At 58.1% G+C, this 27,343-nt stretch overlaps 2 protein-coding genes across 3 annotated transcripts in view; both read right to left on the reverse strand.

Annotated features, from left to right (window-relative positions):
- Window positions 1–431: 431 nt before the first annotated feature.
- On the reverse strand, window positions 432–23,881 carry LOC117646273 (nesprin-1-like). The gene is made up of 21 exons (XM_034387113.1): window positions 23,054–23,881; window positions 18,343–22,554; window positions 17,952–18,266; window positions 17,570–17,872; window positions 17,156–17,485; window positions 16,789–17,082; window positions 16,377–16,709; window positions 13,727–14,029; window positions 11,974–12,098; window positions 11,778–11,928; window positions 9,644–9,847; window positions 7,688–9,327; window positions 4,837–5,347; window positions 4,178–4,764; window positions 3,838–3,876; window positions 3,500–3,665; window positions 3,185–3,385; window positions 2,954–3,088; window positions 2,616–2,876; window positions 1,962–2,020; window positions 432–1,560 (listed from the first exon to the last, which is right to left on the reverse strand). The coding sequence occupies exons 1-21, from the start codon at window positions 23,750–23,752 to the stop codon at window positions 1,326–1,328; spliced, it is 11,103 nt and encodes a 3,700-aa protein (XP_034243004.1). The 5' UTR covers window positions 23,753–23,881; the 3' UTR covers window positions 432–1,325.
- Window positions 23,783–27,343, reverse strand: part of LOC117645652 (ERC protein 2-like) — a 51,600-nt gene continuing 48,039 nt past the window's right edge. For both annotated transcript variants that reach the window (XM_034385933.1, XM_034385932.1), the window contains exon 14: window positions 23,783–27,240. In XM_034385933.1, coding sequence (XP_034241824.1) covers window positions 23,803–27,240 — 3,438 coding nt within the window. In that variant the 3' untranslated portion in view covers window positions 23,783–23,802. The remainder of the gene's footprint in view (window positions 27,241–27,343) is intronic.

Consider the following 27,343-nt stretch of genomic DNA (forward strand, 5'->3'; position numbering starts at 1 on the left):
TAAATTACTATGAAGATTGACCTTTAAGATTTGTATTTTGTCACAGTTTTAGACTTAACAGGTGCCTCAGGGTGAGTGATAAGGCAGAATGTATTTTCAATGCTTCCATCCCCATACACATGATAGGTGTGTTACTAACTAGTCGATAACATCTAAAGAAGTAAAAGTTTAAGTATTGTGAGTTTAACCAGTAACTCAATTGTATTTTGATACTAAATAAGAAATAAACTACATGACAATAAGTACAGGTCTTTTGTTATTATTTCCCTCGACGACAACTCTAATCAAGTCCAATACGCATCGACCTCAGACTGAAATCATACTAAAATACCTACCTGTAAGAGTTTGCCACATCAGGTCAGAAGTCATTAGAGAGTGATCCAGGAGAACATACTCGAATTTGGGCCAAATATTTTAATAATGAAGATCCGTTGAAACAAATAAATAATTTATTCATACTTCTTTTCTATATCTACAAAATTATACAGCTTTTTTGCCGAATCGGTTTTAGAGTTAGTTAGGTCAACACTTTCTTAATCATTACTTGTCTTGCTTGTTAGATGAGAAGCTGGCTTTCTAAAGAAGCACTCTATAACTTTGGCTAAAAATATCAACCACATTTCAAAATGATACAAAACCTCATGGCAAAAGAAAAGAAGGTTGTAACCCTTCCTGAGCAGTAAAAAGAGCAAGAAAAAAGACGGTTGCATATGTGGAGTGTTCCACTCCTCCACAAATGAAAGCTTCTTTTTACACTTAATAATTATACAAAGGATTTTGGAAAAAAGGTGTTCCACATCCTTTTTTCTAAGACCCTTTAGTAGACAACATTTTGTTATAAAAAAATTCCTAACAGAAATGTCTGTTGGTCTGCTCACAAAGATAAAATAAAGAAGGGTAAAATAATGACTTAAAACTACACTTAAAAATTACCAATATTAAAATAAGATTTTTTTCAAAATATACATCTGTGGTTTTTCAGATCCAACAGAAAACCCGTTTGACTCTTACAGCCCAATAAAAAACAGTGTTGTATCTTAAATGAGCTCTTAGCTCTCTTCAATAAAATTTTCACAGTCAGTTTACCTCAAACAAATAATTGGTAGCCATTTGGTGGCATAAAATCTCACATTTCTCGCGGTAAACACTAGTGCTCTTCTTTCCGAGTGGTATTGAACACTGGTTACAGCGAGCACGTTGCAAATGTCACGTTAAAAAAAAAAGGTCCAGGAATGTGCGTATCACAATGTCGTCCGCTCAAATGGGCGAGGGCACGCTCCGAAACTCGATCGGCACATGCACTTGGATGCGGCTGCTCAGGCTCATTAGATGGGCGGCGGCCCGTTGGGGTACCGCAGCATGGGCTCGAAGCTGCGCGCGAAGTTGTTGGTGAGCACGCAGGAGTAGTCTTGGTCGGCGGGCATGAGGGTGGCCACGCCGAGCAGCAGCAGCATGAGGGCCTGGATGGGCAGCGACGCCCTCAGCACGCGGCCGAGGAACCGGTAGCCCCGAGTCAGGACTCGGGTGTCCACGGCGTCGCCGCCCGAGCCACTGTCAGCACTGGAAAAGGGAAGAAGGAGGCGTGGGGTCAGTCAAGGCGAAGGCTAGGCGGCTGGCCAGCGGGGCTGGCAAAAGGGGCGCACAGTGGGCCAGAAAACGGGTGGGGGGCGGTCAAAATTCCGGACGCGCGTTTTGAGCTCCACAGTCGCTAAAGGGGACTCGAACCGAATGTGTGACCCCACCTCTCCGAACGAGGAATCCATTGGAGGGGTCACACTTTCTGTTCGAGTCCCTCTCGAGTCGCTCTCTGGATCTCAAAACACGTCTAGAATTTCGGCCACCTCCACCGGTCTTCGGGCCCACTGTGGGGCACAGATTTGGTGCACTGGCTATCCCGATGTACAACTTGACAACTTTTTAAACATTGAGAACAGTCAGAATGAAAACTTTGATCAACGTACTTTGCCTGGATGGAATGTGATGAAGCGTGTAGCTGGCCTCCACTGGCTTGGTCCAAAAGCTGTGGGAAGGTGACAAAAAATAACGTAAGCAAAAAAAGCTCTACACATACAGTGGGCTTCCCCATGCTGTGCACTATGCTTCCTACAGATTAAAAAAATAACAAAACCATTTTTCTTTTAATTTTTACTTCTTTTGCCGTCCTCATTCCAAAATAAATTTGTAATTCTGCATAATGAGTCACAGTAAAAATGGTATTTGTCAGAGTGCAGAGCTAGGGGAAGAAAGGTGGTAAAACAATACACAATACTGTGAATTTTCTAGGTGCAAGAACACAAATTTAAATTCAAAGTTGATTTTTTTTATTCATTCAAATTAGGGCTTAAAAATATATGGCTGAGGAAAATACGACGGACTATTCCTCTAATCAAAAAACTAGAACGTATAACTTGGATTTATGTTCGAAAACAAATTTAAGCTAGCTAAAAATAATACTATCACGGTCTAGCTAGAGGACGAAGCACTAAGTGTTCTGTGCCATATAGACGTCCTTGCCTTAAACGTATTTTGCGGACAGTTGAATTTTGTTTTTACTTGCACCCATTACTGAATAAACCAACACAACAATGGCAACACCAAACCAAACGTGTACGTACCTCGCTACTCAAACTGGCCAGCGACGCCACCCGGGCGGACCCGACCAACTCGTCGGGAGAGCGGCCCAGGACAGCGCCCAGCTTGACGCAGTACAGCGCGGTTAGCCTTCGTAAGGACTGAAGTCTCAGGCGCAGATCTGTAAGCCTTTGCAGAGTGGAGCCAGACCCCGCAGGGGCATCGGTGTGTCGCAGAAGGCTGTCGGCAGCCTCTTGCAGGGACATGACTCTGGGCTCGTACCGTTCCAGTTCAGCATGCAGGTCCTGCAGAATGGGTAAGTGTAATGAAGGAGATAATGGACGGGTTGGCAAAGACCATTTTTTTTGTCAGTAAATCTTACCCTGAATTTCAGATATTTTGTCTCAATCACTGACAGATCTTCGGTGACATCAACTGGTTCAGTGCTCTGTATATTTTCTTCTGTAGTGATTAGCCATCTCGTCTGTTCTTCAAGGATAGCATGGAATTCATCATTCTGTGGACGTAGAAATACGAATGGTTTAATAACAGTGTAATGGTGAAGTGTTTACAAAGTATAAAAGGGAATGTCCGACTGATTCTGCTTTACTACCTCCATGAGGGCGGACTGAAGTCTTGTCTGCCAGACAGCAGCTGCTCGGCACACTGCTTCCCAGCGGGTGTTGGCGCTCGCCAGCCTGGCCCGCAGTTCGCGGGCACGGTCTTCGTCGTCGGTGTGGTCGGCAAGGTGCACGCCCACGATGTTGAGTGACTTGACGATGGAGCGGTGGCTGTCCAGGTTCAAGAGGAACTCCTGAAGACGGAATATTGTTATTAATGATGTTTCCGGGTTGAATTTGTAATAAATCAACAGACAAGTGTCATGAGAAATTTCTGCTGAAATGTGATGTACTTCGGATGTACTTACTCTCTGCTCCTGTATGATGTCTTCCAGTTGTTCGATGCTGGTTGGCGGCGTGACTTGGAGCGATTGCTCTCCTTCTGCATGCTCCAGCCACTTCTCCAGTCGCCATAGATCATTGTCGAGTTGTTGCCAATTTCGTCTTGAGCAAAGAGGGCAAGTAAGCTTGCCACTGAAAATGAAAAACAATGGAAATTTGAGCACATTTTAAAATGACAGACGGGGAGTAGTTCCAGACAAGAGAATTCATTTAAAAAAAAATTCGCGGAGCAAAGAATTGAGAAAATTCGAAAGAAGCGCAGTTAAAATGAAGGCAGTAAAAGTATTTTGTTAGATGCACTCACTGAGAACAATTTAAAGCGTAGTCTCTGATATAAGAGGACCTGTAGGAAAGAGGGAAGAGGGAGAAAAAAGATTTTGTTAGATATCTAGGGCATGATTCATGTTAATAGCAGTCACACCTCAACTCCGTTCAAACAAAAAAAAATAATCAGCAACCACTAATTCTTTTCTCAAACATGCTATACTATAGTTTTCAAGTTCCAACACCAAGGCAAAAGGGAAACTCATCACCAGATCATAGAATCTGCAACCTGCTCTCTGAGCGAGCGAAGGAGCCATTCTCCAAGCGTTGGAGGGATGCGGCATGGCAGAGCATGGCGCGGTGGCCAGGCGGTGGCTCACCTGAGGTCGCGGATCTCTCTCTCCCGGAGGCGGGCCCGGTCGCGCAGGGCGTGGAAGCGCTCCTCCAGGACGCGGACCTCCTCGGCCAGGGCCTGGTCGGGCGTCATGCCGCACTGCTGCACCAGCAGCGAGTGCAGGTGGCGCACCAGCTCGTGGGAGGCCTCGCAGGCCGCCGTGGCCTTGCCCAGGGCGCGCGAGGACGCCAGCGAGGTGTCGCCGGCCTGCGCCTGGCCGTGCTGGTCGACGAGCAGGTCCTCCAGGCGGTCCGTGGAGCCGCGCAGCTCGCGCAGCGCGCCCTGCAGCTCGTGGAGGTAGCCGTCGCGCGCCGTCAGCCGCTTGGGCAGCGTGTCCACCTGGACGGCGGCCTCCGTCTCGAAGCGCAGCGTCGTCACCTGCACGCCCTGGTCCACCTGCCGGCTGAGCTGCTCCAGGCGCTGCGCCACGTCCTTCCAGAGGCCCTGGTACTCGTCCACGAGCGCCTGCAGCCGCTCCACCTCGGCGGGCGGCGCGGCGCGCATCAGTTCCAGGCCCAGTTGGTCGGCCGTGGTCAGTAGCGCGCTGCGGCTCTCCAGGTCTCGCGTCAGCGCCTGCAAGCACAGCCAGTCAGCATCGTCGCCCTGCTCGCCACGGAGACTCCCCACAGACGACGCCGTCCTCACCTGCAGCTGCCGGGGGTCCCTGCGCGCCGGCTCCTGCAGCTGGAGCTGCGAGAGCCGCGCGTCGATCTGCGTGAGCACGAGCACGGCCTCCTTGTGGGCGGCCTCGAACTTGTCGTGGGACTCGGCCAGCGTGAGCAGCGAGTGCCGCAGGTCCTGGGCCGCGGGGCCGACGGCGCCCCAGCGCTCGGCCAGGCCGCGCGACTCGCCCAGCAGCGACGGGCAGTTGGCCAGCTCGCGGGACAGCCGGCTGTACGTGGTCTCCACGACGTTGAGGCTGTTGCGGCGGCCCTCCACCTCGCGCAGCACGCCGTCCAGCCGCTGCACCAGCTTGGGCAGGTCGCGGCGCGACACGGGGCCGGCCGCGGCGTCGCGCACCTCGCGCACCGTCTTCTCCGCGCCCGCCAGCCACTTGCGCTGGTTGGCGCACAGCTCCATCAGCTCCTGCAGCAGCTTCCACAGGTCCTGGATGGTCCGCTTGCGGTCCGTCGACAGCGCGCACACGCTCTTCCACCTGTGGACAATAGGACGAGTGATGTCGCGGCCGCACAAATCATTTTGCTGGGCGCCGGAAGGAACGGGGACTTACCGAGTCTAGATCATTTCTCCTACCTAAATGTTCACCTACCTGTCTATTTCGCCTACCTATATTTCGCCTGCCTAATAAAAATATTCAATAAAATATTGCCATTTTTCGCCTACCTATAGTTCGCCTACCTAATAAAAAAATTAAATAAAAATATTCAACAAAAAAACGAAAAAATCGGCGGCAAAAAGTGGCAATACGAAAGTCTCTAGGAGACCCGCCGATCAGCTTCGGTGTTCTTATGGGAACCGGGCCTTCATCCGACGCTCCCTGCCGCGCAATTCGACAGATTAGTGGGTTCGTATTAGGCTGGCCCACCCGAAGTGCGCGCGGTTTCTGTGGTACAGTGAGAGTCCAGATTCAGAGGCCTTACCTCAGAGGGGTCACATTGGGTATTTGAACCCGCGACCCCGAGTGCCGAGTCTAGTCAACTCCTCTACCCTGACCGCTCAGCCACCGAACCAGCTTGTCAGCGGCGATGTCGCAACTCCTCTTGAGCTGCCGTTCGAGAAATCTGGTCCCGAAAAAATGGTACTTTGAGCGGTCTCGAACCCGGGACCTGTTGCTTCCCACATCATGCTTTTAACCACTGAGCCACCGGGACGCCATGGCACCCGGTCTGCCTGCGCTGGTACCCAATCTTCTCTTGACATACCTCCCCAAGCAATTGGTCGCCGAAAAAATTGTGTATACTACCGGTCCCGAACCCGGGACCTGCCGCTTCCCGCATCATGCTCTTAACCACTGAGCCACCGGGACGCCATGGCACCCGCCCTGCCAGCGCCCGTACCCAATCTTCTCTGGATATACCTCCGCAAGCAAGTGGTCGCCGAAAAAATTGTTTAAACTACCGGCCCCGAACCCGGGACCTGCCGCTTCCCACAACGTGCTCTTAACCACTGAGCTACCGGAGGGTCATGGTGCCCGCCCTGCCCGCCCTGGTACTCAATCCTCTCCGGATAGACCTCGTCAAGAAGTCGGTTGCCTCTGCCGAAAAATATACTCGTGTTGCTAGTCGCGAACCCGAGACCTGGCAGTCAGGAACGCAGCACTCTAACCACTGCGCTACCGGGTTGCTATGCCCGCTATTACCTAGCGCCAAACTTGAATAGCCACCCATCTCCCTTGATGCTGGACAAATTATAACTTCGGCGATGGGGTGAGCGCTGTGCATAGCAATTTGGTAGCGCAGTGGTTAGAGTGCTGCGTTCCTGACTGGCAGGTCTCGGGTTCGAGACTAGCACCATAAGCATATTTTTCGGCAGAGGCAACCGACTTCTTGACGAGGTCCATCCGGAGAGGATTGAGTACCAGGGCTGGCAGTGCGTGTGCCATGATCCTCCGGTAGCTCAGTGGTTAAGAGCACGTTGTGGGAAGCGGCAGGTCCCGGGTTCGGGGCCGGTAGTTTAAACAATTTTTTCGGCGACCACTTGCTTGCGGAGGTATATCCAGAGAAGATTGGGTACGGGCGCTGGCAGGGCGGGTGCCATGGCGTCCCGGTGGCTCAGTGGTTAAGAGCATGATGCGGGAAGCGGCAGGTCCCGGGTTCGGGACCGGTAGTTTACACAATTTTTTCGGCGACCAATTGCTTGGGGAGGTATATCCAGAGAAGATTGAGTGCCAGCGCAGGCAGGCCAGGTGCCATGGCGTCCCGGTGGCTCAGTGGTTAAAAGCATGATGTGGGAAGCAGCAGGTCCCGGGTTCGAGACCGCTCAAAGTACCATTTTTTCGGGACCAGATTTCTCGAACGGCAGCTCAAGAGGAGTTGCGACATCACCGCCGACAAGCTGGTTCGGTGGCTGAGCGGTCAGGGTAGAGGAGTTGACTAGACTCGGCACTCGGGGTCGCGGGTTCAAATACCCAATGTGACCCCTCTGAGGTAAGGCCTCTGAATCTGGACTCTCACTGTACCACAGAAACCGCGCGCACTTCGGGTGGGCCAGCCTAATACGAACCCACTAATCTGTCGAATTGCGCGGCAGGGAGCGTCGGATGAAGGCCCGGTTCCCATAAGAACACCGAAGCTGATCGGCGGGTCTCCTAGAGACTTTCGTATTGCCACTTTTCGCCGCCGATTTTTTCGTTTTTTTGTTGAATATTTTTATTTAATTTTTTTATTAGGTAAGCGAACTATAGGTAGGCGAAAAATGGCAATATTTTATTGAATATTTTTATTCAATATTTTTATTAGGTAGGCGAAATATAGGTAGGCGAAATAGACAGGTAGGCGAACATTTAGGTAGGAGAAATTAACAACTCCCGACTTACCTGGCCTCGACGGACTCCATGCTCTTGGCGACGCTGGCGGCGGTGCTGGCATCGCAGTCGCCGCGCACCACGTCGCACAGCTGGTTCACCTCGCCGAACTCCTTGGCCTCGTGCTCGATGCGTCGCTGCAGCTCCTCGTGCTCCTTGAGGCGCTTGTTGACGGCCTTCTGCGTGGGCGCGTCCAGCTCCAGGGGTGTCTTGAGCTGCTTCTCCAGCGCGAAGAGCCGCGCGCGCAGCTCGTCCAGCCGCTTCTGCAGCTGCGCCGCGGTGTCGATGACGCTGTGCAGCTTGTCGGTGCGCGCGCGCAGCAGGGTGGTGACGCGCGTCCAGGCCGTCCGCACGCGCTTGCGGGCCTCCTCCACCTGCTTCTGGTGGGGGTCGGTGGCGGGGGCGGGCGCGGCGCCGGGGGCCAGGCCGGGGGTGGCGGCCATCAGCCAGTCCGCCTCCCGCCGCTTCAGCTCGACGTCGCCGCTGACGCCCGCCTCCAGGCGACGCAGTGCCTCCGCGCCGGTCAGGTCCAGGTCAGCCTCCAGATGTCCTCCGGGCTTGTCCAGGCGCTCCAGCCGCGCTGTCTGCTCGGCCGCCCAGCGCAGGAAGCGGTCGGCGCGAGCCACGTAGCGCAGCCGCTCGCTGTCCGCCTCCTGCAGGGCGTGCGCCCGCGAGCGCAGGCGGTGCTCCAGGTCGGCGTGGCGCTGCCACAGCAGCCGCACGCGCTGCGCCGCGGCCTTCAGGTCGGTGGGGCTGACGGCCTCCTTGAGCTTCTCCTCGCTCACGCCCAGCCTCTCCAGGTCGGCGACGGCGTCGTCCAGGCGTTGTTGCAGGCCGCGCACGACGGCCAGGCTGGCGACGGCGTCACGGCGCGGGGCGTTGGGCGCGTCCAGCGCGTCCAGAGCGCGGCCCACGTCGGCCAGCTCCTTGTCCGCGGCCGCCGCGCGGACGTCGAAGTCGTTGGCCAGGGCCTGCAGCTTGAGCAGGAAGTCTCGCCAGGTCTCGAGGCCGGCGCGCAGGTTGCCGATGCGCTGCTGCGCCGCGGCGTACTCCATGCGCACCGAGGTGGCCAGCGCCTCGTCGCAGCCCGCCAGCAGGCGGCCCTGCAGCGCGGCCAGGTCGCCGGCCTGCTTCTCGCCGGTCGGCAGCTTGTCCAGCAGCTCGCCGATGCGCTGCGCCAGCTGCGGCAGCCGTCGCAGCGAGATGTAGCGCAGCTGCAGGCGGCCACGCTCGCGCTCCATGGCCTGCAGCCAGTGCAGCAGCGCGGACTGCGCGGCGCGGTACGACGCCCACAGGTCCAGGCGGCGCCGCACGGCCGCGTTGCGCTCCCCGATGCGCTGCAGGGTCTCGTTGTGCAGCGCGTTGAGCGGCTCCAGCTGCCGCTGCACGGCCGGGTCGCTGCGGTCCAGCGTCGGCCCGGCCAGCAGCACGGACGCCTGACTCGTCAGCAGGTTCTCGTGCACCTCGCACTGGTGCTGGTGCTGCGTGAGCGCGTCGTAGTCGCCGGGCAGGCCGGCCGACAGGAAGGCCTGCAGGTTGAGCAGGTACTCCTGCCACAGCCGCAGCGCCGCCACGCCGTCCTCGGAGCGCACCAGGCGCGCCGACAGGCTGCGGTACTGCAGGAACGTGTCGCGGAACACCTGCTGCCATAGCTGCAACGCGACAACCACGTTAGGCGAGGCAGTTTAAAACAAAAGTGCACCGTGTTGACGGGATGCACAGTGCTCAGGGGACCAGAGAGCCAGTGGAGGCGGCCAACACTGTACACGCGTTTAGAGCTCCGAGCTCCAGAGTCGCTAAACGGGACTCAAACCGATCGTGTGACCCCACCAATGGATTGCTCTCCGAACGAGGAATCCATTGGTGGGGTCACACTTTTCGTTCGAGCCCAATTCAGCAACTACTCTGGAGCTCGAAAACGCGTCTCCGCAGGTCTTCTAGCCCACTGTGGGATGGTCCCGGACGCACCTCCAGGATCTCGACGACGGATGTCTCCCGGGTGGGGTCGGGGGTGGCCGGCGGCGTGTGGGGCGTCAGCTCGACGGCGTCGTCACGCAGTGCCTGTAGATGGCCCTCCGTGGCGCCGAGCTGCAGCAGGTGCTCCCGCAGAGCCACCAGCCGCTCGCCGGCCTCGGCGTCGCTCTCGCTGGTGCGGGGCGTCGCCGACACATCCTGCGGACAGACAGACAGAGGGCGCATGAACAACAGGGGAGCCTCGCCAGGACAGAACCGAGTTCAAATAAAGGATTTGGAGGGCACAATAATGAAAGAAACCCCGCGCTGCTTCACTGCTACACCGTATCCCCTCCCCTTTCCGTTTCCCGCCCCTGCCTGGGAATCCCCGAGGCCGTGGGCCTCAAGCACAACACCTCGCAGCGCCACCCCACCCACTTCGGTATCACTGCAATCTAAATAACCAAAGTTTCAGCTTAGCGGATTTTGCGTGCTTCTCGCTCGCGACTTGAAGAAAAAGGGTTGGGCCGCGGCAAGGGCACTGCCAGCCAGCCCGGCAGGCCCGCAGGCAGCGCAAAGGAGGTTGTGCGAGGGTAGTGCCCCACCCCCACCCCCCGCGGGGTCACAATGCGCCTCGCACAAACAATCAGCACGCACGCCACTCACCGCAAAGCAGCGCGCCGCAAAGCGCGCCAAAACTTTTTCCCTCGCGCCTCGCGCGCCTCGCACCTCGAGGTGCCGTCTGCAGCACCCCCTCCAGCGCCCTCCGCCCTCCAACTTTCCGTGCCGTTCCGCGACCCTCTGTTTATGACCTACTAAAGGCCCCGCGGCCCGGGAACTCCCGGAAAGCGCGCCCCCTCTGCCACCCGCCACGAGCCCCGGCCGCCCTGGCCGCCCTGGCCGACGAACCTCAACCTCCGGCAACACGTGCCCCCGCGCACACGGAGTTTGTTGTGATTGCGTCCACGCCCCGCGACCGCCCTGCCAACGGCCTGCCAACGGCCTGCCCGTGTCACACACGTGCTGCACACGTCACGCGGCGGGATGGTTCCGTCTCTCTCGCACTTACGGTGCGCTCCGCAGGGGTGCGAGAGAGACAGAGCGACCGCTCGGAATGATTCCGCAGTGCGCTGAGCAGGGTTTACGACCTCCCGATCGCCGAAGTTGTGCGCCCCACACGCCAAGACGCCGTGTGAGCGAACGGCGACCCTCGTCGCCGAACCGCCAAAAATCGGCGGAGGGCGTCCATGAACCGCGACGTGAAGTCGGCGACCCGCGAGTCTGAGGCGCGGGCGCGGCGCCGGGCCTTCAACTTGTCCCATTCCCTGCCTCTGCCGAGCAATGACTTCCGGTCTCGGCTGCGGCCCCGGCGACCAACGAGCAGTTGAGGTCAGGCCCGTAGTGGTAATGGTAACTGTCAGCCTGGCGGGTAGGCAACGCTCGGCGACGCGACGCAGCGGCGCGCAGGGGGTTGCCTAGCACCCAGGCGGCTGCCGCCAGCCGAGACCGAGACGCGCGGGAAGACAGGTAAACAGTGGAGGGCGTCGTGGCGCAGGGGTGAGTAGGCAGGCCAGCGTATCCTCCTCGCTCAATTTCCTGTTTCCGGCCTCGGAACACAACACACACACACTCACAAATACGCGGGGCCTAGTCGTGTACAGTGCGTCCGCCCCCTTTCGCGCCAAAACGAGGGCAGAGCGCCACACAGAGGGACTGATTCCACACAGCGCTCGTCGCTCTGTCTCTCTCGCGCTCATGAGGCGTCCCGTTCGGGTGCGAGAGAGACAGAGCGACGACACGCCGAGTGGAATCAGCCGAAATGCCGCGACATTTATCGTACTACTGCAATCACAGTGCCCCCGGCTTGCTTTTCAAGGTCGGGCCAGGTCAGTGCGATACAGCGGATACAGAACCACTCCAGAGTTGAAGACTTGTGCAGGCGGCCAAAACTCTAGACGCGTTTTGAGCTCCAGAGTCGCTAAAAAGGACTCGAACCGAACGTGTGACCCCACCAATGGATTCCTCACTTGGAGAGCATTCCATTGGCGGGGCCACACGATCGGTTCGCGTCCCATTTAGCGACTCTGGAGCTCAAAACGCGAGTAGAGTTTTGGCCCTCTGGTGTTGACGGGGCGAAGAAGACACTCACCTTGTGCACGGTGCCCAGGAAGGCGCGCGTGTCGCTGAGCTGCTTGTCGGCGCGCTGCTTGCTGTCGGCCACCTTGTCCAGCGACTGGATGGAGTCGCGCACGGCGGCCAGGCGCCGGTCCAGCGCGGCCAGCTCGGCGTCCAGGGGCAGCACGGCGGCGCTGCTCCAGCCCGGGCCGGCCGGGGCGGCGCCATTGCCGCCATTGCCGCCATTGGCGGACTGGGCTAGGTTGGGCACGCCCAGCGACTCGCTGATCTCGGCGGCCAGCGCGCGCAGCTCCTCCAGGCGCTGCTGTTTGGCCGCCACCGCCTCCTCCGTCACCTGCAGCAGAAACAGTTGTTGTTTTTCGGCTGGACTGGTGACTGACAGCGCGCAGTGGGCCAGGGGACCGGTGGAGGCGGCCGAAATTCTAGACCCATTTAGCGACCTGGAGTTGAAAAAGCGTCGAGACTTTCGGCCGCCACAGGTCTTCTGGCCCACTGTGCAGCACGGCGGAAACGAACATCGCCTTTTCCGCCCGGTCGCGCTTCCCGGACGACGCGCACCTGCACTGCACGGGGCCACGACGCAGTGCCACGACGCCCACCCGGCCGGGAACGAAGAAAGGCAACGCGAAACGAGCGAGCCTCCTCGCTGCTGAATCGCAACTGGGGCGCGGTCCCAAACAGAGCGGCGCGTCAATGTCTCCGCGGCCGCGCCGACCACGGCGACCCCGGCCAGCCCGTCATCGCCACACTAAGCCATGTGCGCCATGCCGCCATGCACCACTTTATTACCTCTTATCGCCTACGGCCGCGACTTTGCTTTTCCCAGGGGAACGCCAACGCCGCGCAGTGGGCCAGCAGGCCGAGAGCTCCAATGGAAATGAATGAACGTACCACTGAGTTGAAAACTCTGTCCGTCCACCTGCTGCCGGGATTTGCATATACTGCTTGCAGGCACGACAGGCACGACACCGCGACCCAGTCCCGCAGCGTGGCCCCGAGGAGGCCCGGCCGGGCCCCACAGCCCCACACGCACGCGGACTGCAGCGGGGCACCGCGGAGCACAGCGGAGCGCTAAACGGACGCGGTGGGTGCACGGTGCACGCCTCGCCATGCCCAGGCGACAAGGCACGGCATCCGTGACAACATTCGTGTTAACCAGCTCCCGCGCCAGGTCCATGCCCCACACCGCCGAAAAGTAAGCGGAGTCGTGCTGTTGTTGACTCGGACCGTCGGGCCGTCGTCGTCGTCGCGTCGGACGCGGATCGCCGTCGCCAAGCGCTTTCCTGCCGCCAGGGGCGTCCACGCCTTCCTCGGGGCCCAGCCGGCCGAACACACACTTGCATTGTATTACCGGGCCCAGGGCCCAAGGCAGCAGGCCGGCCGACTCAGCCCCCACCCCATCCACACACACACTCATTCACTGATCGGCCACTGTGTGCCGCCAGTACTTCCTTCTGTGTTTTTTCTCTCCGGGCGATAAGCCGATCGCGCACCGAGCACGGTGTGCGCGGAGTCCGGCGGAGTGGTGGGGGATCGTCTATTTAAAGGGATCGAAAGCAAGCGCGGTGTAGGCGCTGCACTCTGCGGAGCTGCTGCCTGCACCAACTCTTGCGGGCGCCACGGCGCGCCCGGATCAGAGCAGCGCGCTCTGCCTCTCTCGCGCTCACGAGGCGCTCCGTAGGGATGCGAGCGGTGCGAGAGAGACAGAGCGACGTGTTTACATCGGAGAGCGTTATAGACTCGCTGACAGCGAGGGCAGTGAAGGGCGCAGGGCTCGATGGCGCTACATCTGCACCGCGCGGTCGTAAACAAGCACGCCCTCATTTAGCACCGCGACCACGTTGGTTGGACGAGCGAAGAGCAGAAAATTTTCTACTGACGGACCTGCAGTAGTCCAGACGCGTTTTGCTCCAGAGTCGCTACTGGCCTTCTGGCCCACTGTGCGACGGGGAGCTCACTCACCTGGACGGCGCGGGCCAGCTCCTCGGGGGGCAGGTTGGCGGGCGGCAGCTGCAGGTGGTCGGTGAAGTCGCGCAGCTGGTCGGCCGCGTCGCGGTACCGCTTCCAGAGGGTGACGACGCGCTCGTAGCGCTCCGTGAGCAGCGCCACCTGTTCCTGCGCGCCGTCGTACGCGTCGCCGGCCTCGCGGACCGCCGCGTCCACGCGGGCCGCCACCTCAGGGCAGCACACGGCGCGCAGCGGCTCCGCGGCCAGCGCCAGCGAGCCCACCAAGTCCCCGCGCTCCGACAGGGACGCGCGCACCGCCTGCAACAAGGAAGACAGTCAACAAACGGCAGCCACCCCGCAACGTTTCATCCAAAGCATCTAGACTATGAAACTCTCCAAGCCATCCCGACGGCGAACGAACCCCGCGCGAATGGGCATCCTGTACCTGGGTGGAGCGCAGGGCGCCTATCACGGAGCAGAGCGACATGACGGACAACACACGCGCGAACACCGCGGCGCCGCTGTTCGGACTGCGGAGCCTGCTGGACCAAACCACACCCGCGCTGCCGGGCAGGCGAGGCAGGCCAGACACCCAGGCGTCCGCCCCCACCCCATCGGCGCCGAAATACGGAATTTCCCCTGGCTGTTGTCTGCGACGCTCGGCGTGGACGCGCACCCCGTCACCGTCGCCCTGCAGGCCCTGCAGGCCGTGCAGCACGTCCTTATCAGGACCACGCCGATAAGGCGAGGCGCGGCGCGGCGGGAAGCGGCTGTCGCGCTCCGAAAAAGCTCTCTGCTTTCCTTCTCTCTCGCCCCTTTTTTCGGCTCGGCTGTACGCAACCAGCTGCGGCTGCGCCTTTAGTGCAACTCTGCAAACACCGCGCCACGCGCCGCGCGAGGCACCGCGACCGCCGCCTCGCGGAACGCGACGCGACGCGACGACGGCACCTGCGGTTACGCCCTCGATGAACGTCTCCAATCAGGGCGCTGTGTCGTGCTGTCAACGTTGTTGTTGTTGTGCTGCGCGACGTGACATCGTGTCACGACCCGGTCACACGCAGCCCACGCGTCACCCAGGAGGAGGGGGAGACATCGCTACGCCCCTACTACAACCAAACCGCCGGCTCCACACACTGTCGTCCACTATGGCGGCAACCATGACCCCGTCGCACCGACACACACACACAGACACACACGCGAGCAGCCTTGGTTTGATCCCCCCTGCCCTGGTGCGGTACAGTTTCGAGCGATAACTTGGCGGTTGATAACGAGTTGGGCAGCCAGTCTCGCCGGCTGGGGCCCTCTAGCTGCTGCACTGGGCCTGCCGGCCTGGCCGTGCCGCGCCAAGAACATCCTGCAGGGTCGCCGCCCACCTTCCTGCCGCCCCTCGCAATCATTCGCGGGCCAAATCATCGGCACTCACTGACACCACACACTTGACGCGCCTCACGCGCGGCGCGGCTCTCGGTCACGCTCGAATTGGAACCGAATCAAAAACGCAACGCGCTCTCGGCCACTCGCATGTTTGCATTTCGCCGTCGGCACGCCTTCGGCCTTCGGCCAGGGCCGCGGCGGCAGGGCGGGGCGGGGCAGGGCGCTCTCGAGGCTCGGCGGAAAGCGCTGACCCAATTCAAATGGACGCGGGGCGCCGTCGGGCGACTCCACCGCGAGCACGGCCAGCCGACGGCCAGCACGCCAGGACCAGCGTGACCGCGCACGCGTGTCACCAACGCGCACTGCTCCGGGCAAAGCTCGGCGGAAACTACCCGAGTGTCCATTCCCACTCACTCACACACACACAAACGCGCACACACCTCTGGAGGCATTCACGCCACGGCACGCGGCCACCATGTCACTGCGACGTCGCTTCGTCGTGTTCCTCGCCGTGTCCGTCCACACGCTCGCGTTCGCGTCCGCACCGCCACCAGCGCGGCACTGGGCGCTCTGCGTCAGCGCGGCGGCAAGCGCGGCAGTCGGGTTGCCACTGACTGAGGCCTTCGCGGGGCACGGCCCGGCCCGCCAGGCGGTCGCGGGACCGCGAGTAAGCCCGCGGGGAGGGGGCAGGGCGGCGGCGGGCGTCCTGGGTGACACACTCGAACACCACCCGCGGGGCGGTGAGCACCGCGCTGGTCAGGGGGAAGTGCGTGGTGAACAAGTCGCACCTCGCGTCGTCCGGCAATGCGGCAAACGCCGACGGCGGGGAGGCGTGAAAAATGGGGGGAGGGCGGGGCGGCCGGGCCAGGGAATTGGATTACCGCCGACATGAACGCTTGATTAGCCTAGGCGGGGCAGGCTGGCAGGCAGACCGCGGCCCGCGTCACGCAGGCCGCCGTAACCTTGCCGCCGCAAAACCAAGACTGCCAAAACGGAACCTCGCAGCGGCACGCTCTGTCTCTCTGTCTGCGTGTCGGGTGTCGGGGTGTCGTGTCGGCCACGCCTGTCTGTCTCCGGCCGTCTTTCTCACTCCCTCGCCCCAAAATTGAAATAGAAGGAAATCGCGCGCGACTCTGGGAAAGGAAGGGGACTTCTTCGCGTCCGGTGGTGTCGGATGGGTTGTCTACCCGCGCGGCGGCCCGTTGGTCCGCGCCGTCGGATGGGTTGCCTACTCGCGCGGCGCGGGCACCGCCGCTGCGAGCCTTGCGCGGCGTGTTGGCGGATAGCTCACCTCCAGTCTCTCCGTGGCCGTCACCAGCCGGTCCAGGTCGAGCGCGGTGCCGACCGAGAGCAGCTCCACCATGTAGTCGGCCTCCTGCACGGACGAGCGCACGGCCTCCAGGCGCTCCTCGAAGGTCTGCCAGAGCTTGAGGCGCGTGGCGAGCAGCCCGCGCAGGGCCTGGCAGCGCGCCTCCAGGCCGGCGTGCGCGTCCTGGCTGGCCGAGATGCGTCGCTCCAGGTGGCCGGGGGACACGGACACGCGCAGGCCGGCCGGCAGCGTGTGCAGCACTTGCCGCAGCGCCATCAGGTCCTGCCACTGGTCCTCCAGGTCACGGCCCACGCCCTGCAACAGCACGCAGAACGTCAAGCACGGTGCGAGCGGCAAGCGGAGACCGCGCACCTCGCGCTGCTCCACGACGTACCTCGCACTCCAGGATGGCCTTCTGCACCACCTCGCTGTCCTCGCCCTCGCTGGCGGCGCAGCAGCGCAGCGTGTCCTCGTCGCGCTGGTGTTCGCGCGACACGGCGGTCAGGCCGCTGTCCAGGGACTGCAGCGTGTCGCGCAGCGCCGCGGCGTTCTCCAGCTCCTCCGAGAGCACGTTCTCCAGCACCTTGGCGCTGGACAGCAGTGCCCCCACGCGGTCGCTCTCGGCGGTGGGCAGCAGACCCAGGCGGCTCAGGTCCTCCTGGATGTGGATGGTGCGATGGCGCATCACCTGCACAGCGCACGAATCAGTCAGACGCCCAACAAGTAAAACCAGCAACAACATCAACAACGACAACGCCCACCTGGAGGCGCTCCACGTAGAGGCTCAGCTCCTCCTGCGTCTTGAGCACGCCGTTCATGTCCTTGAAGGCGGCGCCGAGCTGCTGCAGCTCCTTCTCCAGCAGGTGCAGCTTGTTGGCGACGGGCACGTCGTTGGCCTGCAGGTTGGACGTGAGCACGGCCTGGATGGCGTCGACGCGCGCCACGACGCGGCGCCAGCGTTCGTCCAGGGTGGAGTGTTCGCCGCGGCGGCTCATCTCGTCCGAGACGGGGATGACCCTCAGGGCCGTCTCCAGCTGGGCGTTGGCCTCCGTGCGCACCTGGCCGTGGACCTCCTGCTGGGCCTTGAGCTCCTGAAACACAGAGAAAGCCAATATGAATAAACACGAAACAGTCATTGCCCGGGCAGTCTAAAAGTGTTCCCATAATGTACTCACCCAGTAGCGGCGCATGTTCTCGGTCGGGGCCTTCGCCTCCATGTCGGTGAGGTCCATCTCCACCTCCGCCAGCCAGAATCCAAGCCGGTCGGTGAGCGCTTCGTAAGCCTTCCACGCCTCCCGGAAGGCCTGCAGGCGCTGCAGGTTGTCGCCGACCTCGTCGCGCAGCGCCAGCACCGTCTCCAGCTGCTCGTCGTAGTTGTTCTCCAGCGCGGGGCAGCTCACCATGGTCTGGAGCGTGTGGGCCGTGTTGGTCAGGTGGAGAATCCTAGCGTGGTGCAGAGCCACGTCGGACTGCAGGGACTGCAAATCAAGACCAAAAAAGTAGTTTTAAACATGTTTGAAAAAAGCCATTTGCGAGGAAGAATTTTAATGAACGTACTTGATGGAGGGAGATGTACTGGTCGTAGTCGTTGCAGGTGACGGAGTTGAGGTCCGGAAGGCGCTGCCGAGCTACTTGCAGCCACTTCTTCTCCTCGCGGACCCCCGCATCTAGCAGCGTCCATCTGCTGGCGGCCAGCGCCATCTGCTGGGAGCGCGACGCGGCCGCGTCCAGGATGCTGGTGGCACGCGCGTGCAGCCGGCCGTGCAGGGCGGCATGGCTAGTCCTGGTCTCCGGGTCGAGGGAGCCTTCCAGTGACTCCAGCAGGCTTCGGCAGTGGCTCAGATTCACAAAGAACTTTCGGTGTTTCTGCATCTGGAAAGTAAATGAAATCATTAATGAGGCCTTTGGCACAGCACGGAACGGAGACTTTTGTCTGCATAACACGAACCTCTTCTTGAAGTTGGTGCAAATCGGAGACGACTATCGGCGAGGTCACGAGGGCCTCGGCCACGTCCGTGATTTGCTCCAGTTCGCCGAGCGTCGCTTCGTACTCTGCGGCCAAAGAGATGCGCTGCTCCAGGTGCTCCCTGTTCTCGGTGATGTCGCGGCCGAGCAGCCGCACCGAATCTTGCAGAGAGTAGATCTCAGGAGGTAGGGCGTGTCCGGGAAAGTCTCGCAAGAGACCGTGAGCGTCATTGAGCAGGGTGGTGATCTTCGCCATGTTGCTCCTATTCGTCGCTTCCACTTGGTCCAGGATGTCTATGAGCTCCCTGGTGGGGGTGTCCGATGACAGGATGCCGTCCACTTGGCCTCGCGATTCCTGAGCGATGACAGAGGCGACGTTCACGGCGTTCAGGAACTCCTCCCATCTGGCGAGGTCTCTCTGTTGTTGTTTCATGACGCTTTTCGCAAGACTCTCGACGACTGACCCTTGCTCAGTCAAAGAAGCCAGGCTCGGATCGAACTGTTCACGATGAGTCCCCAATTGCTTGGCAGTATTTTGCACTGTGTTTTGAGCACGCTTCGTCATAGAGCGCAGTTTCCCTAGTTCTTGTATCCTTTCGGCACTGGGGCCCTCCTTGCTGTGTGTTTCTTGCAAGACCATTATTCTGTACTGAATAGTCTCCAGCCAGCTGGCGATGGCTTCAATCACTGCCACGCCCGACTGCCCAATCTGCTCGCCGTTGCTTCCGCGGGAATGCAGTTCTTTTTCAAGCTGCTTGACGCGCTTTTCTTCCCCGTCGGGGTCTAGCGAGCTGCTGTCCTGAAGCGCAGCCAGATAAAGAACATTGGGGCGCCTTGTCGGGTGTTGTGTTCCAGCTTTCAAGCGCAACAACTTCCCTTCCAGCTGATTGATAGCAGACACGGGCAGCACAGGCGATCCAAGACCTTTCACTTGCTCTTGGGGCCTTTCTCCTTCAAGGAACCTCTCTGTCATGGTTTTTGGGTCGGCGCTGAGCTCAACAGTTGTGACAACTCTACCAAGTGGATCAACCGCAACATTAGTGTGAACTACCCCTTCACTTCCCTTCCCATGCCCCATCATTTTTCCGTCCGGTCCTCTCTTGCCCTTTGGCCGCTTCATCTTGTCGATATCCTCTTTTCGCAAGGATATATCAGACACAGTGAAACTGTCTGTTCCAGGTGCAAACGTTACGGATGTTTTGACACTCACTTCGAATGGCTGGTCTGAGCTTGCTGATGAAGTGTGCTCATCGTCTGAGTTCATAGGAACAGGTGAAGTTTGGATTCCTGCATTCGACAGATCGGTTTTCTTGAAACTCGAGTCTGGTGTAGTTGTCTGCTGGGATGTCTCGCTTGTAGCACAAATGGCCTGAACGCCAGTTTCAGCAACGGGTTCTGCCGATTTTGTTTGGACACTTTGATCATCTGTTGTCGGAACAGGTGTTTGTACAGAAGCATGATCGGTCGTCACATGCTGCACTTCTTGTAGTGGACTTGTTGGCTTGGAAGTTTGAGCACCACTTTCAGATTGTTTGGTCGTGTCTGTCTGCATCGACAACTCTGCCGTCGATGGTCTCTGTACCGGTTCCGGAGAAATAGTCTGAATGCCATCGTCTTTCGTCTCTTGAGTGACAGTCTGGGAATGGGCTGATTGTAACTCGGGCAGTTGGGGAGACGTTGTTTGAGTACCCTCCTCAAGAAGCTCAGCTGCAATCTTTTGAGGGCTCTCTTCAGTATGACGGGGAGATGTTTGAACAGATTCTTCTTGAGTGGGTTCTTCTACGGTCTGCACTGAAAGATCTTCCGTTGTAGTTTCAGGACGCATTGTCCCTGTAGTTTGAGCCCCCTCTTCCTGAGTGGGAACTCGTTCCAGCACAGGCACTGACATTGCTACCTGACCAGCAAGTAGGACACCAGCTTCGGCACTCGCGGGCCTTGAAACGACGTTTTCTTCTACAACACGAACTAGGTCGTCTGGAGATGAAATGAGAGTGTTAGCAGTACTCCTAGGAGACTCGACGACAACTTCCGCTGCAGTTTGAACGCCTGCCTTAGCACCTTCGTCGGAGACAATACTACCCCCAACTGAAATAGTTGCTGGACTGGATTTAGGAACATTGGTCTCAGCATCAGACCAATTTACTGGTAGCTTTTGCCTCTTCTTAGTCTTCTTTTTACCTTTGTGACGCACATCGTCAGATAATGAAAATTCATCCATTGTCGTGTCATCTGGCTCATATCCATGTTCCAAGGTCTTTGTTTTGCTATCAACGTCAGACAGTGGCGTGGTTGGGTCTTTAGGCAAAATATCTTCAGTCGGTTGAGGTGAATCGACTGAAATTGTGTCATCAGGTACTAATATGTCAGTAGATTCGACCAAAGACGAAGAAATTGATATATCTTTTAGAGATTCACTCTCATCCGCAGGAATAATCACTTCTGACACCTCGGTACTTGGTATATCAATTGTGCTCCACTGCTTGGTTAGTTCAAGAGTTGGGTTGGCACCCGACTTCTCCAAAGTAACAGATGATTTGATTTGTGGCGCAAGGATTTTCTGCCCAGAGTTCTCTTGCAGTCTTAATGAAACTTCAACTGTTTTCAAGGATGGTTTAGTTACAGATGGATCCGGATTCAGCGGAGAGGTAGCGACAGATATCGTTTTAACAGGAGTTTTCTGAGAGGGTGACGAACAGGGGGTGGGCGTTTCTGGTTCATCCTTGTATAGCTCTGTCACGTGTTCTTTTCCACTAGGATCAATAATAATAGTTACTATTTTCGTTCGGCGATACTTGCTTTCCTTTTCTCCTCTGGGTACTTCAATATCTTCTTCTCTTGTCTCCTCCGAAATACTTTCCTTTCCATCAAGACCGATGTGTTTTCGAACATACTTCACAAGCCGAGTAACGAGTGTGGTTGAGGGTGCATCTGAGCTCTTAGTTTTTGGACTTGATCCAGATTCAGTGTGATTAAGCCGTTCAGCATTAACAAAGTCTTGAGATGTCTGATGCAAAGCTTTACTAGCTTGGTCTTTGATGTTCCCTAAGGACACAGGAGTCACAAGGGTAGCTGATATTGTGCCTATTTCCGGAGTTTCAAAAGTTTTCTCATACACATGTTCCTGTCCATCGGGAGCAACGACTTTTTGCACAGTTTTTCTGCTCGTTGTCAGCATTTTGGGATTTTCAACATCGCTTTTATCTGGCATTGAAGGTCTTTCTACTTCTTCAGTAACATGACGCGTGCCATCAGGGGCAATCGTAAGGCGAGTTGTTTTACGAGACCACAACAAGGACTTGGCTTCAGCAGTAACGTCAATCGGTTCATCCTCATGTTCCTCAAAAGATTCCTTCCCATCAGGCGTAATCACTGTCTTGGTCACTCGTCTCATTTTAATAATACGCCCAGTATCCACTGACGGAACAATTTCATCCACAACCACATAAATAACAGTTGCGCCTAAAAGTCCCTCATAACTAAACACATTCAGATTAGTTCCGTCATCGCCTGAAACCTTGCGAAGAGGTATCGTTTTCGCAAGGCGCGAGAGTACTAAGCCATCTTCTAGATCAGTAGCAGGAGGATCTACACCATACGGTTGAACAAGTGGTCTTTGGCCTGAAAGCATAGTTTCAGTCTGATCCAAGATAGTACTTGCTCCCTCATGACCATCAGTAGTGTCGGCCTCGTCAAGTACTTCTTCGATCTCAACTTCTTTACCATCGACAATACTCACACGTTTTACAATGCGCCTGATACTTTTTACCGTATTCGTAACCAATACTTGAGTTGAAGCATCATCCTTGTTCTGATCGGCATCAACAGGAACCTCTTTCTCAACCAGAGCAGCGTCAGGGCTCCGGGCTTTGTGAAATATTTTCCTTGTTTTTTGAAACAAGCGATTCAGTGAAGACTTTCTATCCGAATCGCCAAGTGATTCATCGCCCTCGTCAACGTACTCCTCTGACACATCTTCACTTCCATCTGGATGGATGATAATGACCGTGATCTTTCTAGCCTGCCTCAACCTTTCGTCGGAGAACTCATCTAAAGTAACAACTTCAGGCTCTTCTCTGTCTTCGATGGATTCCAGAACCGAGCCATGATTGTCGATTCGTTTCGTTATAACTCTAACTTTCCTCATTATAACTTTAGTTGACGGAGACGAGAGGGACGCTGCAACTTCTCCACCCACCTGAAAGCAGTACACAAAGAAAATTGTAAAACGACATAAAAACATGACAGGAAATAACTCTAAGCAAATGAGCCATCCAAAAAAGAAATTGTTAACAAAAATTCAAAAATATTAAGTTCAAAAAACAAGTCAAGAGTGTCCTTAAAAGGATTAGTCTCCACGTAAAAAAATTATGAAATCACAAGGCGAGCACTTAATATAAGTCGTGCAAAAAAATATGCGAACAGATGCACACAAGTTCCAAAGGCCAGGAATAGGAAGCGAAAAAACTGAGCTAAAATTGTAATTTACTTCTGACAAAACCAATGCATGCAAGGCGTTATTAAAAAAATACAAGCACTGCCAGCAAAGCCCAAATCAAAACCTTACCAACGCGGAAGCATGCAAAACCAACAAACATTCGTAAGTAAAGAGGCCCGTGTGTCACCACCGCAAAAACCTATGACACACAACAATCACAACCACAGCCACATACGTGAAAAGAATTACTGTGCCGTACCTTGTGATCCGAAGGATGAGACAAAATACCCTGACTGGAAGAAGGGCCCGACATATCAGGTGAAGGGCCGATGGTAAAAGTAAATACAGAGGGAAGAGCCCTGATGATTTTGTCCAGCGCCGAGGGCTTTTCGTCCTGCTGGGGCTCTTCCACCTTCTCGTCCAGCACCTGCCTCTTGCCGTCCTTGACCGTGATGGTGCGCACCACACGTCGGATGACCCGGAACTTGCCTGGCTTGGTCTCGTCGAGATCGGTTTCCACGACCTGCTCTTTGCCGTCTGGAAGCACGATGACGTACACCAGCTTGGTGACCTTCTTCTTGGCGCCCTTGGGCATAGCGTCCTCGGGCTCCTCGGCGTCCTCCTCCGTGGTCTGCTCGGAGCCGTCGGGCAGTTGAACGCGTCGGATCAGCTTGACACGACGCACCCACTCGTCCGGACGCTTCTTCAGGTCGTCTTGGGTCACGTACAGCTCGGGGAAGTGGGCTTCCTCCTCGGTGACTTGCTCCTTGCCGTCAGGACCGATGATGACCTTTCGGATGATTTTCCTGAGACGCGAGAAGATGGACGGCTTGCCGCCCTCCGGGTGTTCGTCCACGTCCTCCTGAGTCACTTCTTCCTGGCCGTCCGGTCTCACCACGATGTAAATCGTCCTCTTGATGACACGAGGGCGGGCGGGGTCGATCAGGGCGGCAGGCATGGGCTCCTCCCGCTTCTCCTCCGTGACCGTCTCTTTGCCGTCGGGCCCGATCACCTTGCGAATGATCTTGACCTTGATGATGTTCTCGCCCACGGGGGTCGACTGTCGCTCCAGGGTGGCGGTCTTGGGTGAGCCTCGGTCTTGGGAGCCTTGGACTTGACGTCCTCGACGACAGGCGCCTTCTCCTTGTGCTTCTTGTCCTTGCTCTTGGTGTCGGGCGTCTTGGGCTCTGGCGTCTTTTCCTTCACCTTCTTTTCCTTCTCCTTCTTGTCCTTCTTGTCCTTGACGGGCTCCTTGACGGGCTCCGGCGTCGCCGGCGCTGCCGCTGCCACGGTGATCTTGGGGTCCGGCCGTTCGTCCCAGAAGGACCTTTCGACCTGGATAAAGTCAGCTGTGGGTGGTCGCAGGTCTGGCCTCACCTCCTCGGGCTTGGCCTCCTTGGGCGCGAAGGCGATCGACACGGCGCTGATGATTTTGTCCAGCGCCGAGGGCTTTTCGTCCTGCTGGGGCTCTTCCACCTTCTCGTCCAGCACCTGCCTCTTGCCGTCCTTGACCGTGATGGTGCGCACCACACGTCGGATGACCCGGAACTTGCCTGGCTTGGTCTCGTCGAGATCGGTTTCCACGACCTGCTCTTTGCCGTCTGGAAGCACGATGACGTACACCAGCTTGGTGACCTTCTTCTTGGCGCCCTTGGGCATAGCGTCCTCGGGCTCCTCGGCGTCCTCCTCCGTGGTCTGCTCGGAGCCGTCGGGCAGTTGAACGCGTCGGATCAGCTTGACACGACGCACCCACTCGTCCGGACGCTTCTTCAGGTCGTCTTGGGTCACGTACAGCTCGGGGAAGTGGGCTTCCTCCTCGGTGACTTGCTCCTTGCCGTCAGGACCGATGATGACCTTTCGGATGATTTTCCTGAGACGCGAGAAGATGGACGGCTTGCCGCCCTCCGGGTGTTCGTCCACGTCCTCCTGAGTCACTTCTTCCTGGCCGTCCGGTCTCACCACGATGTAAATCGTCCTCTTGATGACACGAGGGCGGGCGGGGTCGATCAGGGCGGCAGGCATGGGCTCCTCCCGCTTCTCCTCCGTGACCGTCTCTTTGCCGTCGGGCCCGATCACCTTGCGAATGATCTTGACCTTGATGATGTTCTCGCCCACGGGGGTCGACTGTCGCTCCAGGGTGGCGGTCTTGGGTGAGGCCTCGGTCTTGGGAGCCTTGGACTTGACGTCCTCGACGACAGGCGCCTTCTCCTTGTGCTTCTTGTCCTTGCTCTTGGTGTCGGGCGTCTTGGGCTCTGGCGTCTTTTCCTTCACCTTCTTTTCCTTCTCCTTCTTGTCCTTCTTGTCCTTGACGGGCTCCTTGACGGGCTCCGGCGTCGCCGGCGCTGCCGCTGCCACGGTGATCTTGGGGTCCGGCCGTTCGTCCCAGAAGGACCTTTCGACCTGGATAAAGTCAGCTGTGGGTGGTCGCAGGTCTGGCCTCACCTCCTCGGGCTTGGCCTCCTTGGGCGCGAAGGCGATCGACACGGCGCTGATGATTTTGTCCAGCGCCGAGGGCTTTTCGTCCTGCTGGGGCTCTTCCACCTTCTCGTCCAGCACCTGCCTCTTGCCGTCCTTGACCGTGATGGTGCGCACCACACGTCGGATGACCCGGAACTTGCCTGGCTTGGTCTCGTCGAGATCGGTTTCCACGACCTGCTCTTTGCCGTCTGGAAGCACGATGACGTACACCAGCTTGGTGACCTTCTTCTTGGCGCCCTTGGGCATAGCGTCCTCGGGCTCCTCGGCGTCCTCCTCCGTGGTCTGCTCGGAGCCGTCGGGCAGTTGAACGCGTCGGATCAGCTTGACACGACGCACCCACTCGTCCGGACGCTTCTTCAGGTCGTCTTGGGTCACGTACAGCTCGGGGAAGTGGGCTTCCTCCTCGGTGACTTGCTCCTTGCCGTCAGGACCGATGATGACCTTTCGGATGATTTTCCTGAGACGCGAGAAGATGGACGGCTTGCCGCCCTCCGGGTGTTCGTCCACGTCCTCCTGAGTCACTTCTTCCTGGCCGTCCGGTCTCACCACGATGTAAATCGTCCTCTTGATGACACGAGGGCGGGCGGGGTCGATCAGGGCGGCAGGCATGGGCTCCTCCCGCTTCTCCTCCGTGACCGTCTCTTTGCCGTCGGGCCCGATCACCTTGCGAATGATCTTGACCTTGATGATGTTCTCGCCCACGGGGGTCGACTGTCGCTCCAGGGTGGCGGTCTTGGGTGAGGCCTCGGTCTTGGGAGCCTTGGACTTGACGTCCTCGACGACAGGCGCCTTCTCCTTGTGCTTCTTGTCCTTGCTCTTGGTGTCGGGCGTCTTGGGCTCTGGCGTCTTTTCCTTCACCTTCTTTTCCTTCTCCTTCTTGTCCTTCTTGTCCTTGACGGGCTCCTTGACGGGCTCCGGCGTCGCCGGCGCTGCCGCTGCCACGGTGATCTTGGGGTCCGGCCGTTCGTCCCAGAAGGACCTTTCGACCTGGATAAAGTCAGCTGTGGGTGGTCGCAGGTCTGGCCTCACCTCCTCGGGCTTGGCCTCCTTGGGCGCGAAGGCGATCGACACGGCGCTGATGATTTTGTCCAGCGCCGAGGGCTTTTCGTCCTGCTGGGGCTCTTCCACCTTCTCGTCCAGCACCTGCCTCTTGCCGTCCTTGACCGTGATGGTGCGCACCACACGTCGGATGACCCGGAACTTGCCTGGCTTGGTCTCGTCGAGATCGGTTTCCACGACCTGCTCTTTGCCGTCTGGAAGCACGATGACGTACACCAGCTTGGTGACCTTCTTCTTGGCGCCCTTGGGCATAGCGTCCTCGGGCTCCTCGGCGTCCTCCTCCGTGGTCTGCTCGGAGCCGTCGGGCAGTTGAACGCGTCGGATCAGCTTGACACGACGCACCCACTCGTCCGGACGCTTCTTCAGGTCGTCTTGGGTCACGTACAGCTCGGGGAAGTGGGCTTCCTCCTCGGTGACTTGCTCCTTGCCGTCAGGACCGATGATGACCTTTCGGATGATTTTCCTGAGACGCGAGAAGATGGACGGCTTGCCGCCCTCCGGGTGTTCGTCCACGTCCTCCTGAGTCACTTCTTCCTGGCCGTCCGGTCTCACCACGATGTAAATCGTCCTCTTGATGACACGAGGGCGGGCGGGGTCGATCAGGGCGGCAGGCATGGGCTCCTCCCGCTTCTCCTCCGTGACCGTCTCTTTGCCGTCGGGCCCGATCACCTTGCGAATGATCTTGACCTTGATGATGTTCTCGCCCACGGGGGTCGACTGTCGCTCCAGGGTGGCGGTCTTGGGTGAGGCCTCGGTCTTGGGAGCCTTGGACTTGACGTCCTCGACGACAGGCGCCTTCTCCTTGTGCTTCTTGTCCTTGCTCTTGGTGTCGGGCGTCTTGGGCTCTGGCGTCTTTTCCTTCACCTTCTTTTCCTTCTCCTTCTTGTCCTTCTTGTCCTTGACGGGCTCCTTGACGGGCTCCGGCGTCGCCGGCGCTGCTGTCCTTGTCTTGCGGGCTCTTGGGCTCGGCGTCTTCCTCACTTCTTGCGTCCCTTCGTCCTGGCCTTCGCCT

Source organism: Thrips palmi, unplaced genomic scaffold (assembly GCF_012932325.1).
Source record: "Thrips palmi isolate BJ-2018 unplaced genomic scaffold, TpBJ-2018v1 HiC_scaffold_19, whole genome shotgun sequence".
NCBI lineage: Eukaryota > Metazoa > Arthropoda > Insecta > Thysanoptera > Thripidae > Thrips > Thrips palmi.